This window comes from Populus nigra, chromosome 6 (genome assembly GCF_951802175.1).
Source record: "Populus nigra chromosome 6, ddPopNigr1.1, whole genome shotgun sequence".
Lineage (NCBI taxonomy): Eukaryota > Viridiplantae > Streptophyta > Magnoliopsida > Malpighiales > Salicaceae > Populus > Populus nigra.
The window spans coordinates 20653771-20671327 of record NC_084857.1 but is presented as its reverse complement, the minus strand read 5'-3'; the positions used below and the strand labels follow the sequence as shown (position 1 = coordinate 20671327).

General features: G+C 34.7%; 2 protein-coding genes and 1 non-coding gene across 3 annotated transcripts in view; 1 reads left to right on the top strand and 2 right to left on the bottom strand.

The window, feature by feature from the left end:
• The window catches only part of LOC133697332 (uncharacterized), a 43979-nt gene extending 43452 nt beyond the window's left edge, over positions 1 to 527 (bottom strand). The window contains exon 1 of the mRNA XM_062119804.1: positions 71 to 527. Within this exon, the coding sequence (XP_061975788.1) occupies positions 71 to 423 (353 nt within the window). The 5' untranslated portion in view covers positions 424 to 527. The remainder of the gene's footprint in view (positions 1 to 70) is intronic.
• Positions 528 to 4046: 3519 nt separating this feature from the next.
• LOC133695647 (uncharacterized) lies at positions 4047 to 4548 on the bottom strand. The gene has a single exon (XM_062117559.1). The coding sequence runs from the start codon at positions 4461 to 4463 to the stop codon at positions 4233 to 4235; it is 231 nt and encodes a 76-aa protein (XP_061973543.1). The 5' UTR covers positions 4464 to 4548; the 3' UTR covers positions 4047 to 4232.
• A 5377-nt stretch (positions 4549 to 9925) lies between these two features.
• Positions 9926 to 10062, top strand: LOC133698075 (small nucleolar RNA Z247). Its single transcript, XR_009842999.1, has one exon. It is a non-coding gene; the product is annotated as a small nucleolar RNA Z247 (small nucleolar RNA).
• The last annotated feature ends 7495 nt before the right edge of the window (positions 10063 to 17557 follow it).

Sequence of the window (17557 nt, the reverse complement as noted above, 5' to 3'; positions counted from 1 at the left end):
AGCCGCTCTCATAACAAAATTTTGTTTCCTCGAGATGTCATAAATCAAAGCTCCAGGGGACCACAACTGCGTCAACTCATCAATCAACGGACGAAGACAAACATCTATATTCCGCCCCGGACTGCTCGGACCTGGTATGACCATAGATAAAAACATGAACTCCGGCCTCATACACATCCCCGGTGGCAAGTTATAAACCGTCAGTATGACCGGCCAACAAGAATAAGGAGCAGCAAATGACCCGAATGGGTTGAATCCGTCTGTACACAACCCAAGACGCACGTTCCTTGATTCAGCTGAAAAGGGAGGATGCATACTGTTAAAGTGTTTCCAGGCTTCACCGTCAGAAGGATGAACCATCACTCCATCAACCGCATGGTGTGATTGGTGCCATGTCATGTGCTCAGCAGTCCTTGGTGACATGAATAACCTCTGCAGTCTAGGTGTGATTGGGAAGTATCTAAGTTTTTTATATGCCACGAGAGTCTTCCCTCTACCAGTTCTGGGTTTGTAACGGGAATGCCCGCATGTCATGCACTCGGTCATCTCAGCATTTTCAAGGTAGTATAACATACAGAAGTTAGGGCATATATCAATTTTCTGGTATCCTAAACCGAGGGGTTTCATCATGGACTTGGCAGCATAGAAGTTCTCTTTCAGCCTGTTCCCTTCAGGTAAAATGCTTCTCGCCCATTCAATAATCTTGTCATAACCGGCCTCACTCAACCCGTGATCTGACTTGATGGTGAACACCTGTGCTACAGCTGATAATTTACTGTGGTTCGTGCAGCCATCCCATAATGGTTCGTCAGAATCTCTCAACAGATCAAAAAACCTTGCTGCATCTGCATTAGGTTCTTCTTCTACGATTGGACATTCCCTGACATTACCTTCACTCATTCTCATTGCATCCATAACCATATTCCTGTAAGGATTACTGTTCTCATTTCCAACTTCATGCATGTTGCTAGCACTAGAAGTTGACCCAACCACCTGTTCTTCCATGCTCTCATCAGGAACAAATAGTTCTCCGTGAGCATACCAACACAGGTAATCTTCCATGAACCCTTTGGTTAGAAGATGCATCGTTACAACATCTTGATGCAGGAACTTTAAATTTTTACACTTCCTGCATGGACACCTAATACCGCCATCAGTAAAATTCCTCGGAATAGATGTTGCGAAATTAATAAAACCCTGGACACCGTTACAATAATCCATCCTCCGCAATCCTTGGGGTGAGTCCCAATACATCCATGAACGATCATCCATGACTTCTATTGAACCTCTATAAAACATAACAAAAATATTGGTTTTCCCCGACATTATCCAACAAACTAAAACAACACTTATGTTAAATATTCATTATCAATTATCAACTATCAACGTTCATACAAACAATTTAACAACTACAAAATTATACATTCATACTACAAGTTTCTTTGACAAATAACAATTAAACAAGTACAAACATTAACAAAATACATATACTAAAACAATAAAATTCACAATTAAATATTAAAACTAAAAAGGATAGATTTACTTACAAAAAAGTGATAAAATCTACAAGAAACGGATATTGTGACCACGTACAAGATATAAGAAACTTGAGTGCTCGTGTTGAGAATAGTGGAGAGTTTGGGATGGGTGTTTGGCTGCAGTTTGGGAGGGGAGCTGTAGTTTGGGAGGGGAGAGGTGGGATGGGAAAGAAGAAGAAGGAGAAACAGAGGAAGAGAGTGTTGGCAGATAGGTGCATATAATGGTTTTTTCCGACGGAATCACCGACGGACTCCTTCCGTCTGTGATTCCGTCGGTGATGCCGTCGGTGACAGCGCCACGTCACTGTACGGCTATCTCAGTTTGAATCCCTCGGTACTTTCCGTCGGTAAAATCGCCTGACGTCACCACGCCGTTGCATATTTCCAGACGAACTGTATACCCCGTCGGCAAAACCGTCGGTATATACCGACGGAATTGTTCCGTCGGTATATACCGACGGAATGACCGACGGAATAAATCCGTCGGTATATACCGACAGATTTTGAGACAGAATTATTTCCGTCGGTAATAATTACCGACGGAAAAATTCCGTCGGTAATTCCGTTGCTTTTCTCCGGTTTTCTGGTAGTGAGTTGTATATGTGTGATAACAGAGCAGAAAAAGAAAACTCTCTCGGATAGGACCCAATTTGTGGCAGTTTCATGTAATCTAAAGTTCACCGAAAGGCGATGCTTGCAATCGTTATGTTTCAGAAGCAATAATATTCTTGTTTATCCTTCTAGGCTAAGATGAAATATGGAGGAAGTTAAAGGACATCTCATGTTTTTGATAGGTCCCATTTATAATGAAGGATTGGGAAAGATCAAGAAAAGGTATAACTCGGAGAATTTCCCATATTTCCCTTTTTTCTGTAAAAGATATGTGTAAAGCAATGCTTAGAGGGAGGCTTCCTAATCTCATTTCATGGGAGATAAGATACACTTGCTCACATGGCTCGGATTGGGAATCATGTTTTTCCTTAAATTTCCTTAAATTTTTGTTGTAGAACTCAGAAATGATCCAATCATGGTCATGATCGCTGATATTCTTAGATATCGTGTAAATTTCTACTGTTTTTTTTTCTAAGCTATTGTTTTACCTTGAACTCCGTTTATTATTTCTTAATCCGAGACGCTTCCTATGGCTCATTATTTTATCCTTGTGCTCGTGACAATTCCAAAATGAGGTGATAATTCTAAACTCGAAATTATTCAGTGAAATCACACCTTGAAGAGCTTCAAAGCATTTGAACAGAAAATTAATTATTTGTTTGCCCTAAACGGACCACTAACAGATATTTTCATGTACTAGTTAAAGATGTTTATGCCAAGAGAAAGATCATGCAAGACCAGAATAATAAGCTAAAATAATGATAATATGAGATATTCTAATCGTTAAATCAGGTTCAAATTTTTATAGAAGATTGTACAAATCATTTTCCCATTAAAACCCACATAATAGTTATCAGAGCATTGGATCTCCATAAAGTAAGCCCATTAGTTATTATTTGAGATAATTTTGTTATTTTTCCTTAATTTTCATAGATTTATTGTTTATTTTTAGATTTTATGTTATTTTCCGTTATGTTCTGGGATTTTGATTTTGTTTCCAATTTTGGTCGATTTTTCTAGTCTATACAAGAGATTGTAAACCTCTTTAGAAGGTAAACTTAATCAAATTAATATTTTAGAAATAAGGTTTTAGGATTCTTTGTGTTTTAACATTATTTCAGTTTATCTTTTGTTTTTCTATGCTTGCAGCTATATTGTTCTGCTTCCGCTTGCATTAATCTTTTAAAACTACTATGTCAGTTATCAAAGCATTGGATCTCCTATAAAAGGAGATATTCTAACCATTAAATCAGGTTTAAATTTTAAAATTTTATTAGAAGATTCTACAAACCGTTTTCCATTAAAAACCACTCAATATATAGTTATTAGAGCATTGGATCTCCATAAAGTTGGCTCATTAGTTATTATTTGGGATAATTTTGTTATTTTTCCTTAATTTTCACAGATTTATTGTTTATTTTTAGATTTTATGTTATTTTTCCGTTATGTTTTGGGATTCTGATTTTGTTTCCAATCTTGGTCGATTTTTCTAGTCTATAAAAGAGATTGTAAACCTCTTTAGAAGGTAAACTTAATCAAATTAATATTTCAGTTTATCTTGTCTTTCTATGCTTGCAGCTATATTGTTGTGCTTCCGCTTGCATTAAACTTTCAAAACCACTATGTCAGTTATTGAAGCATTGGATCTCGGATTGTAAACCCTCTTTAGGACGTAGACTTGATCAGATTAATATTTTAAAAACAAAAAAAGATTTTAGGATTCTTCGTGTTTTGACCTTATTTCAGTCCATCTTTTGTCTTTCCATGCTTGCAGCTATATTGTTGTGCTTCCGACTGCATTAATCTTTCAATATTTCATGCTAAGTAATAGGTGAATAAGGTGATAATCAGGGAAGCAGAGAGATATTTATGACAATGCATACTTGACCAGCCAAATAGAAAATTATGATATATAAATCACAGAAATTTTATTTGATGAAGTAAGAAGAAGCTCCTGACTCGAGTTCTAGCAACCTCTCCTCGTCTACGTTTAGCAGAGGGAGAATATCGTACAGGACTAAAGGTAACACAACTGGAGGAGGTTATGCATACAAGAAAGCTAAGTGATTAATCACTAGGTCTTTAAAATGGAACTGGTTTCCCCTTAGGATAATCGAGATAAACCCTCCCCTTGTAGCGTTGAGCTGCCTCGTTGCTGTCGATAACTTCTGTTGCAGGAACATAGTAATATGTGGGATGAGCATAGGGAACCTTCATAACTGGTTGCCACCTCTTGGCCCGGCCGAAGTGCTCATCAATGGCTGCAAAACCCTCCTGCCCAATCTTAACAAGACGATCTGCCTGACGTGCCATGTTAACTACAATTAATCAACACACAAAGACAAGTAGCTGTTTATAGGTTTTGTTTGTTTTCTTGCTTTGGCTAATATGTAGGAGGCCAAGCCAAGCTTTATACAGAAAGGAAAGGTTTGGTTGACAACAGCTGTGGAATGAATAATGTTAGACAGTACTCCTTTTTGTAAATAAAAGCTCCCAACATTTGTGTACGATAAAAGTAACCATTGCAGAGAGAAAAATCAATAGCTTTTCTTCGTCTTATCACTACTGACGATAATAGCATCATAAAATGAAAAAAAAGATTATCATCAAAAGTTAATTAATATCATATTTAAACACAAAAACAGTAAAAACTTTTAGATTTAAATGTTTTCAATACATAATAAACTTTTTATATAAGAAAATTTTACTGGTTTTTTTGTCGTCCGATCTGGATTGGAATTGAAAGTTCTAAATACTTAGTAAACTGAAAAATAAGGGACGCAAACACTGTTCATTAACAACTGTTGTCAGCCAATCATTAGAGCCACTTCTATGAATTTGTGTTGGGCATAAATGAGAATATCTGATCATGTGATTAAAGAAAACAAAAGCTTCCCTGCTTTTGGATTATGCTGTTTCTACCTCTCACTCCCAATAGTATAGTACAAACAGTTAGTTATGGCTTTCCGTTTTGTTAATAACAATAGGAAAATAGATTCTGATACCACTTCGTAGGTTCATATACTCACATTTTTTAACATTTTTTTTATACTGGACAAGTTATATCGTTTTATATGCTTCAAATTCCTCAGGACTTCCCTTGAGAGACCATTAATTATATAGTTGGGCTTGCGACGACAGGTGATTCTGAGCTGCCATAAGTGGGTCTACCACAATTAAATGAGTATCTGCTCTAGACAAATTATATGGATGTTCTAACATATATATTTATAGACTAATAGGATAAGTCTAGGTCCAAGAGAAGGTCTAGTCGTATCAGACCAAAATAACAACTTAAAATGGTTATAACTTGTCAACACTTCTAGTGGCGGATCATGCAATCACTACTAGATTTAATAGTTTTACTAGCAGAAATTTTTGTCAGTATTCACACTCACAGTCCATTGGTATGTACATTGTCGACATGCTCATGGATGGAGACAGTCCATCGAAAAAACTCTCATCAATAATGTATGGTTTGTTGGTGAATCCATCAGTAATAAATATACCAATGAATTTGTAGACAAATAAAGCACGCTAAAAAAATTACCTGTTTTATTCCATCAGTATCTCAATTGGTAAATTTAACATATTACCAACAGGAATACTGTATGTAATGCAATCAGTGTTTTTATTTGTTCATCGATCTATGTATCGATAAATATAACATATCAACGATAGAATACCATCTGTAATTTTGTCAGTGAGTTAATAGTAGCAGTGGTATTTGTAGTAATTCTTTTCCAACTCTCTTAGAAAAATATCGATAGAGTTATTTCATTGGTAACCCCCTCAGTTATATTTTAAAAATATTTTAAAACAATACATTGAATAGAAGTCGAAAAATAATTAAAATAAATTAAAATAATATAAAAATCAAATATTTATTATAAATTTAAATATTTGTATGCTCAAATACAATAAATAGATAATATTAATTATCTGTTAATAAATGAAAAATAAAATTTTAATATCTGGAACAAAAAAAAATCATGAATTTGATCTTACTTCAGTGAAGTGTGATTCTCTTAACCCTCCTCACAATATTTTTATTAGCTCTCTCCCATTCAAATTTTCTCTTGAAGTCAAAATTTATAAAAAAAAAAATCAATAATTTCAATAAACTAACCAAATTAACATAAAAAAATATTTAAGTTATTACCAACCTTAAACCTTGAAAATCATGCATTAACCTGTAGTTTCCATTCAGGATATTTAGAAACCTAACTCTATTGAAACAATGAAATTTCTATCGATGATTTTAGATCAATGTTATTGTTCCTGCAGCCTCAATATTTATAAACCTGAAATTGCATTCATTAAATGAAATTATTTTTTCAAAATTTATTAAACATGTCATTGTTAAAGTAAAACTTACATTGAAATGTCGTCCTTCCACTAGACCTCATACTTGCAAGTAAATGAATCAAATTGTGAAGGGACCCCCCTCGACGTTGCAACATTGCACTCGACCAACCCGCGTCGTAAGTCGATGCATGTGCCTCAAGTTCCTATTTTTCATTGGCACCTAATAACTTGTGGTCGTCAGCATTGCTACTAGAAGAACTGTCAGCAATCTTGTCCTCATGATGTGCATTAGACTTTTCTATAGGCATCTACGAATAAAAAATTAAACGATTCCTATTTTTTTTAAAAAATGGTAGCACCTCCCTTACACAGAAGACTACCCAAAAGTTTTAAACATGCAAATACACAACATATTTCTTCCACTAGGCCTCGTATCTTTATTCAATTTCTTCTAACAATTTAGCATAATTAAATTTCATAGAAAATTTTCATTTTCTACATGATAATATTTTTAATCCTAAATTTACAAAAAAAATATATTTTAAATTTACAAAAATTAAAACTAATCCTACACATTTAATTGAAATTGAACAACAAAATTGAAAAGAAAAACAACTAAAATTCAACAAAATAATGCAAAAAATAATATAATAACAACTAAAATTCAACACAATTATTTCGAAGTTATAATATTTTTAATCTTAAATTTACAAAGAAATTTATTCTAAATGGAATAAATACAAAATAATAATTAAAATTAATCCTACACATTTAATTAAAATTGAACAACAAATTTGAAAAACAAATTGCTAAAATTCAACAAAATAATACAAAAAGTATTTCAATAACAACTAAAATTCAACACATTTATTAATTTATAAAATTATTAAGAACACAAAATTGAACAAAAATAATGACAAAAAAACAAAAATATTGCAAAAAACACAAAAAGGGAAGAGAAAAGAATGAAAAATTCCCACCTTAATAGCAAGCTTAATTTCAATTGAAAATTCAAAGAAAAGGAAAAGAAAATAGATTGTTAATAAACCTAAAAAAATTGAAAAAAGACAATGTACTTGAGGATGAGAAGATAATAGAATGCTTGTTTTTAGCTAAGAAGGGGGGAGAGAGAGAGAGAGAGAGAGAGAGAGAGAGAGAGAGAGAGAGAGAAATGGCATGTGAGAGAAAATAAGAGAAGAAGAAAAAAGAAAATGAAGCCTCGTCTATTCTGATTTTGGTATGTTAATTTAGTTTTACCAACAAAATATTAAATATTAATATTTTTAATATCTCTGCCAGTGATTCCATTTGTAAAGTCAAGTTGAAATTTAATGGTCTTGGTATATGGATGCTTTTTACTAATGGAATCACAAACAAAAAATTAAATTTTAATATTTTTAATATTTTCATAAGTGATTTCGTCAATAAAGTCAAATGCAAATTTTTAACTTGCACGAAAATTTTCAGAAAACCCTCCAAATATTACTAATAACTTTTCATTACGTCGGTGATGATGTTGGGAAAAAAGTGAACAATCAAAAGAATATTAATTATCAGTGCATTGAGAAGTAAATAGTTCTCGTACTCACTGGAATATATCAACGACTATATTCTATTGGTATACCCGTATATAATGAACACCATGAACAATGCTAGGGAGAAAGGAAACAGTTCTTATAGTCATTGGAATATACTAACGAACACATTCCGTCAGTATACTCATATGTAATGTACAGTCTATTAGTATTTTTATTGGTGTAAAATAGTATTTGATACTAATTGTATTTGTATTTCCTTTTTGTCCATCCTGAAAATGCTTAAATTCACAGCTTTACACACATTCACGTCATAATAATAAAATAAATATTTTTTTGTCATTCGATAATAAATTAACATCATTGTCATTACATTAAAGTAAATTTCGTCCATAAATATTACATTATAATTTATGGAATTACACATTCATGTTGTGCAAATTAATCAAAATTATCTTCTTCTTCCTCAATTGACTCATCCTCATCTCGATCGCAATCTTCTAAGTTGATGTCATCACTATTATCTTCATTGACTTGTGTATGTCCGCTAGAGCTCAAAACATTATTCAACTCCTCAGTGTCAACATCAACAAAAATATTCTCAACGAAGTGAAATTTTGAATTTTTTTTCTAAGTCATTAGAAGGAGCAACTCGATATGGATCAACTAACTCACCAAGTTGAAAGATATTATCTCCCACAGTTAATTCATCGTTGCTATCACGAACAACCTCGAACCCAAAAATAACTATTCAAACCAGACCTGAACCTGAATGAGTATGAATTTTTAATATCTGAACCCGACACAATTAGGTTTTGAATACCCATGGAGTATCCATAATCTAAACTCGACCCTAGCCTAAAACTCAAATTTGATTGTTATAATTTACAACTATTTAGTATATAATTAGCTTGGTATCATGTAATGTTTTTTAAACTTTAAGGTTATTTATTTATTTTGGGTTAGGTTTGGGTAGACCAATATCCATATCGAACCTGAAATCTAGCTTTTTACATCCGAGTTTCACCCAAAGCCCTTTAGGTCTAAAAATATCATATCCATTTGGGTCTGTAGAAGATCAAGCAATGGTTACTGAATTCAAGGGTGAAGATACTGATCCACCCGTGAATGCAGTAACAAGAATTGCAGAAGATCAGGATTCTAATCCACCAGTGATTGAAGCAGCAACAACTTATCCTCCGTGAATGCAGCAGCAGATAAATGGCTGGAAGATATGATCACATGAATTCAAAATCTACAGCTGTTGCCAGCCACATCAATATATACGTTAGAAGTTATCACTGTAATACTATATATATATATCAGGATATGTACAGAATAGGAACAAGGGAGAAATAGTGTAATTCTCATATATACAATCAGTTTTTATTTTCCTTTATGGTATCAGAGCCCTAAAAGACTAACGTCTAAATGTCTTCCTCAAACTCTCCTGCAACTCCACCCCACTCCTCTGTCATTTCCATGCCTTCTGTTGCTACTGTCAAACTCAACCATGACAACTTCCTTCTCTGGAAAGCACAGCTTATACCATATTTCAGAGGTCAAGATCTCTTTGGTTATATAGATGGTAGCATTCCCAAACCACCTAAAATCATTTCTGTTACTCACCCTGAGACTTCTGTTGTCTCTGAACGCCTAAACCCAGCCTACTCTCAATGGGTTCGTCAGGACAATCTTATTCTAAGTACTCTTATGACTTCTCTGTCAGAGCCAATACTTGCTCAGGTTGTCACTTATACATCGTCCAAGGCTGTATGGAATGCGTTGGATGACACATTCTCCTCTCGTTCTCGTGCGCGCATTCTGCAAATCCGCACACAACTTGCAACTGCAACGAAAGGAAGCAAAACAGCCACTGATTACTTCCATTACATCAAAAGACTCACGGATGAAATGGCCGTTGCTGGACAACCACTGAATCATGATGATATTATAACATATATTCTTGCAGGACTCAGCCATGAATATGACAGCTTTGTGGCCTCCATATCAGCACGTACTGATGCCATTACCCTTGAGGAAATTTATTCTCTATTACTTACTTCTGAAGCGCGCCTGTCAAGACATCAACTCACCCCTGTCATCCAGCAACCTTCTGCCAATATTGCCTATCGACAATACAATCTTCCAAGGCGTGGTGGTTTTCGTGACAGGGGGCGTGCTAGTCGTGGTGGTTATAATTCCAGCAATAAGAATCATGATCAACCAGCTGTTGTTTGCCAGATATGTGGTAAGATCGGACACTCTGCTAAGAAATGCTATTTTCGTTTTGATTTATCTTACCAGGAAGCATCTCCTCTACCAACAAAGCACGGTCTTGTCGCTATGCGTAGCAATTCAAACAATACGTGGGACACTGCCTGGCATGCAGATACAGGAGCCACACATCATTTTACCAATGATGCTAACACTTTGACTCTTCAGAAATCCGACTATGCTGGTGCAGACAGTGTGCAAGTTGGAAATGGCCAAGGTTTGCAAATCTCAAAAACTGGGACCTCCGAAATTTCCACTCCCTCTTCTACCTTTGTTCTTAAGAACGTTCTTCTTGTTCCTGAAATACATAAAAATTTACTGTCAGTGCATCAGTTCTGTGTTGACAATAACGTGTATTTTGAGTTTCACTCATATTATTTTCTTGTGAAGGATTACTCGGGGAATGTCCTTCATCGAGGTTATCTTCATGATGGACTCTATCAATTCACCAATAATTCCAGTCTTCCTCAAGCCTTTTCTTGTGTTCGTTCCTATGAGTGGCATCGTAGACTTGGCCATGCATCTACTCCAGTGGTCAATCAAGTGTTATCCCTCCTGTCTTTTCCCGTAGAGAAAAATAAAACACACAATGTGTGCCCTGAATGTCAAATGGCAAAAAGCCATGATTTGCCTTTTAAAACTTCTACTTCTATTTCGTTGCATCCTTTGGATTTAATTTTCACCGATGTGTGGGGACCTGCATCAGTGTCTTCCACAACCGGTGCTAAATATTACGTTAGCTTTCTTGATGATTATTCCAAGTTTCTTTGGTTATTTCCTATTCAACTTAAATCTGATGTTGAACATGTCTTTTTAAATTTTCAGACATATGTTGAAAAACAATTTGACAGGAAAATAAAAGCAATTCAATCAGACTGGGGTGGGGAGTATCGACGACTAAACACTTACTTTTCCCAAAATGGTATTAATCATCGTCTAGCTTGCCCGCACACTCACCAATAAAATGGCTCTATTGAACGCAAACATCGACACATTGTCGAAGTTGGTTTAAGCTTGTTAGCTCATTCTCATTTACCTATGATATATTGGGAAGATGCTTTTCAAACCGCTACCTATATCATAAACAGACTTCTAACACCTGTTTTACACCGCAAATCCCCTTTTGAAATTCTTCATAATAAGATCCCTGATTATCGTTTTCTGCGTGTGTTTGGTTGTGCCTGCTAGCCCAACTTAAGACCTTATAACAGGAATAAACTCAATTTCAGATCAAAAACCTGCATTTTCATTGGTTATAGTCTTTGTCATCAAGGGTACAAGTGTCTAGATCTCTCTACGGGTAAAATCTATGTTTCTCGCAATGTTATATTTGATGAAACTCTTTTCCCTTACTCACACACCACTGTATCCATGGGTGATAAACCTTCTCCTTCCATGTCTGTGTCTCTCCCTCCTCAGATTACCGTGCCACAATTCCCATGTCCCAATGAGTTGCAACCTAACCATATTCCTACATGCACACCACCTGCACCTCTTATGTTGATTTCTGCAGGAACAGATGATCAGGCTTCGCCTCCAGCACCCTCTACAGAAACAGAACCAGCTCTGCCTCCCACTGTTTCTCCAGCTACTGCTCCAGTTCCTCATGCTAACCATCTGCCAGTTCCTCCCAACAATCACTCTATGGTCACAAGGTCCAAAAATAATATTCATCGCCCAAGACAATCAAGTGATGATTTCATTCGCTATCCATTACCAAAAGCCTTGACAGCAGCGCTTGGTCCAACAGCAACAGAACCCACATCATACAGTCAGGCCTCCAAATCTGTACATTGGCGAGAGGCCATGAATCAAGAGTTCTCAGCTTTAATTCACAATGGCACCTGGTCCTTGGTCTCACCTCCCACACATGCAAATATTGTGGGATGCCGGTGGATTTACAAGATCAAAAGAAAGGCGGATGGAGCTATTGAGCGTTATAAAGCTCGGTTAGTAGCTAAAGGTTTTCATCAGCAAGAAGGGGTTGATTTCTCTGAGACATTCAGCCCAGTCATCAAACATGCCACCATTCGGTTAGTCATCTCTATTGCCATTACATATCAGTGGCCTATCAAACAATTGGATGTGCAAAATGCTTTCTTGCATGGTGACCTGCATGAACATGTGTTTATGATTCAACCACAAGGCTATGTTCATCCTCAGTATCCCAACCATGTGTGCAAACTGCACAAATCCCTTTATGGTTTACGCCAAGCACCCCGCTCTTGGTTCTTCAAACTTTCAACCAAACTCTTGTCCCTGGGGTTCCGTGAAAGTAAGGCAGATACATCTCTATTCGTGCTTCAGAAATTAAATTATGTGATCTACATTCTAATCTATGTAGATGATATATTAATTACTGGCTCCAGTGCATCTGTCATCAATAACATCATTCATTCTCTGCAAACCACCTTTGCTGTCAAAGATTTAGGCAGCCTCACTTATTTTCTTGGTGTAGAAGCACTTTGGTGCACAGATGGTATCTACTTAACTCAACGCCAATATATTGCTGACTTACTTAAAAGAAGTAAAATGGAGAATGCTAAGCCCTGCACCAGTCCAATGGCCTCTAACTGTCACCTTACTTCTACTGCTGGTACTCCATTTGAAGACATCAATCTTTACCGCAGTATAGTAGGTAGCATGCAGTATTTGGCTTTCACAAGACCTGATTTAGCGTTTGCTATTCATAAAGTTAGCAAATTTATGCACAATCCTCTGGACACTCATTGGCTGGCTGTCAAGCGTATCCTCCGCTACCTCAAGCACTCCATCTCCACTGGCTTGTTCATCAGCAAAACTGTTAATTTCACCTTGCAGGCATTCTCCGATTCTGACTGGGCCGCCGACAGAGATGATCGCAGATCAGTTGGTGCTTACTGTATTTACATGGGTTCCAACTTAATTTCTTGGAGTTGCAAACAACAACCTACAGTAGCACGCAGCAGCACAGAAGCTGAGTACAAAGCAATTGCAAATGCTGCTGCAGAACTCATTTGGTTTAAATCCATACTCTGTGAACTTGGTCTGCCTCCGCAGCATAGTCCAACTTTGTGGTGTGATAATATTGGTGCAACTTACCTGACATCCAATCCTAAATTTCATGCACGAACCAAACACATCGAGATTGATGTTCATTTCGTCCGCGACCAGGTTTACAACAAAGAACTCGTGGTTAAATTTATCTCCAGCAAAGATCAGTTAGCTGATGCACTCACCAAGCCTTTGCCACCAGTTAAATTCAGCCAGGTTCAACGCAATCTGAATGTTCGTGACCTACCCTCCAGATTGAGGGGGCGTGTAGAAGATCAAGCAATGGTTACTGAATTCAAGGGTGAAGATACTGATCCACCCGTGAATGCAGTAACAAGAATTGCAGAAGATCAGGATTCTAATCCACCAGTGATTGAAGCAGCAACAACTTATCCTCCGTGAATGCAGCAGCAGATAAATGGCTGGAAGATATGATCACATGAATTCAAAATCTACAGCTGTTGCCAGCCACATCAATATATACGTTAGAAGTTATCACTGTAATACTATATATATATATATCAGGATATGTACAGAATAGGAACAAGGGAGAAATAGTGTAATTCTCATATATACAATCAGTTTTTATTTTCCTTTAGGGTCGGTTTGAATTGATATTCGTCGGATTCGGATGAAATTGTGATCGCTATTAAGTACTCCTCCGGTTAAATGGTTAGTAATGTGAATTTCGAATGGCATTTTTTGAGATTGAGTATAATATAGATAAAAACGTGATGTGGAAAAAAAAAATTACCCACGTCCCTGCGTTTCCATATTTGTATGCAACATGCAAAAAACGGACGAAGAAAGAGGAAGAAGTCTGGTTAACAGGGCATGTGACTTGATCATTTCGCCTCATTTTTGCGTAGTGGGGTGTCACACAAAATGGTGGAGGTTAAACCTTTTTAAGTTGATATTTATATTCCCTATATATCTAATCACAATTCATAGGGAAATTTTTTGAGCAAAAAACTCTTCTCGGAACTTAGATCTTTTCTTTCCATAAACTAAAAAAGGAATAGAATTCAATTCTTAATTAGCTCAATCATGTTCTCACAGCCCTTTTGTAAATTCTTGTAATCATATCTCAGTAAAAGAATAACTCGGTCAAAAGGCAAACAGACTTCTTGGAACCAAAGGTTCTCTTTCTAGTACTGTCAAGTTCATAAAATACCAAAAAAAAAATCACATTCAATTGTTGAGCAATTGATTCCTTCCAACTTGTTTCCTAGCATCGATTAGACTGTTAATTTCTTGGTGAATCTGATCCCTTATATCTAACTTTTCCTTTTCAATTTCTTGACATGATATGTTTAGAGTGACATAACACAATAATTATTTATTGTAGGGATGGAAATTTATTTTGAACCTGATAGATACCGACCCGAACAAACCCAAATAAATTAATAAATAATTAATATAGTATAGATATTATTAAACCTAACTCAACTCTAACCTAAAGTGTGTGTATGGAAAAATTATATATTTTTAATCCAATATAATATACATATAATCTACTATTGAAATAACACAACTATATTTTTTGAATCCAATATAATATGCACATAATCTAATATTGAAATAACACACACACTCTATAATATTGGATATATATATATATATATATATATATATATATATATATATATATATATATATATATATATATCAAGAGATTATATTAAGTTGATCATCTAGTGAAAAAGTTACACAGCAAAGGAAATAAAAATAAAGCAACATGTTTGAGAATTATATTCGCCTATACTAGTGTAGTTCAACATATTGTTCAAAGAATGGATCTAAGCAGCTACTTTATGAAAGAATAGACAAAGAAAATATTATTAATCCGGATAGATTTTCTTAAAGATGAATTTGTTCCTAACTTTCCAAACAAGCCAGACTATCTCATAGAATAATCCTTGCCACACCCTTTGTTGAGATTTACCGTAAACTAAACCTTCTGCTGGTGAAGTAGATTGTCCAAGGATTGAGGAATACATCATGGAAGACCCCACCAATTTGCTATTCTATTCTAGAAATTCCAAGAAACGAAACGTTAAAAGAGTATATGAGATGTTGTTTCTGAACCAAAATTACAAAAGGGACATGGGTCTTCCTGTATTGGAATAATTTTTCTTTGAGCTAGGAAGCAAATACATAACATCTTGTGCATGCCTAACCATAGAAGCATCTCGTTTTTTTTTAGGAGAAACACCCATCCAAATGGCTACCGTGTATGGTTTGAAACTTCGATATAGGAGTCGGTCTAAGATGATAGAGCATAACTTGGCCGTGTAAAAACTCTTGCTATGTTAACTCATTTAGGAGTCGGTTTAATTCTTCTTTAACCTTTTCTTGAAGATCTATTTTTCACCAAAGGAATTTTATCCTTTTGAAAGCGGTGTTAATTCTCAAGTATTGTTTTTTCTTAATGACATCAATTTCATCATTCAAGGCTTTTTAACACTTTATTTCCTTAATAACATCTTCAAAAGTTATGGGATCATAATATGAGAATAGAGTAAAATAAGTAAATAGATTATTAGATTGTTTAATTCCAATTACCTCATAAACACTTATCAATGTAGGCCATTTTCTAACATGTTGTGATCGTTTATCATTATTTGTTGATATTTTAAGTGAACTTTGATCATCTGCTAGTTATTGTGCATCTTTCATAAGCTTCTCTTTTTTCTCATGATTAAGTTTTTTCTTTTATAAAACAACTTGTTCCAATTCTTTTTCTGCTTTTTCTCTAAGAGAAGAAATATGTTGAAGCTCGCTTCTTTTTTCTAGCTCAAAGGTTGTCTATTTATCCCTTAAATAGCTTTTTATCTCTTCATTTCTTTTAAGTCTTTTTGAACCATTCAGAGTGTTCTTACTCCATTTTATTCATGAGACCTTCACGTTCATGATTAAGTGACTCAACATCATGCTTATATTGATCTCGTATTACTTTCTTCTCTAGTTTAAGGTTATCATGCTCATCTTTAAGCAATCTTGAAACAACTTCTCTCTCTTCAGCTACATGTTTGACTTTCTGTTTTAGCTCTTGTTTTTCTTTATTAATCAACTCCTAGTCAGTTTCAGAATTTCCCTTCTGATTTTTCTTGTTCATATAACTTGCCCTCGATAAAGAAACTTCTTCCTCCTTTTCTGTAAAATTAGATCTTCCACCACCATTCCTATTCAAATTAGTTTTACATTCTAGTTTATATTGTTCATATTTGTGACACCTGAAGCATTTAACCTTCGCTTATTATCTTTAAATTTCTGATGTGGTGAAAATTTACTGTTATTGTTTATTTGTGCTCCCTCCTCCTCCTTGTCAACCTCTTTGTGAGATAGAAAATGATTATTAGAATATAAAACTTGCAAAGCTTGCTCCTTATTGATTCAACTTTTGCTTATGAATTAGTAAGTAACTTTGCAATTCATCAATATCCTCAGCTTCCTCTATTATACACAAAACAAAATTTTGAATTTTGGTGTTAATAGTTATGGAATTTTCTCAATGATGGTAATATTCTATGTTTTATCTTTATGGATTCGCTTCTTGTTATCAATTGCCATCATTCTTGAAAATAGTTTGTGACTGACTCTTGTATATTCATCTTAAGCAATTCAAATTCTGATTAAAGTGCTTAAAGTTGTTGTTTATTCGCTCTAGTTGTTTCTTAGTACTTTTTTCTCATTGTATCCCAAATATCATTGGAGGTTTCCTTACAAAGAATGGTTTTCAAAATTGATCGATCAATTGATTGGAAAAAATAATTCTTTACCTTGAAATCTTTCAATCATTGCGCTTCAATTTTTGTTCTTTGAACATTTGATATTGTTGATCCGAATGGTGGTTCAATTATTCCTTGAGAAATGATTTGTCAATACTCTTTCGACCTTAAAAAATTCACTATTAACATGCTTCAATGATTATAGTATCTATCAAAGCGAGGAATGGCTAGTTGAACAAAATTATCGGATGCCATTATAATTTAAAAAAAATAACTTCCATAGCAATAATTCTACTATTGCTACCAAGTGTAATTTCTATGTAATTTCTCTTAATTCTACAATGCTACCTCCAAATATCTTTGTAAGTGTAATTTCTCTTAATTTGTCTTTCTTTATATTTAAGTAATTTTTCATATATTCTTTAACAAATATCATCATCTAAATTGGAAAAGAAAAAAAAACCCTTAATATAAGACTTAAATCCAAACTGATTTATTATAAATAGAGTTTTGAAAAAAAAAA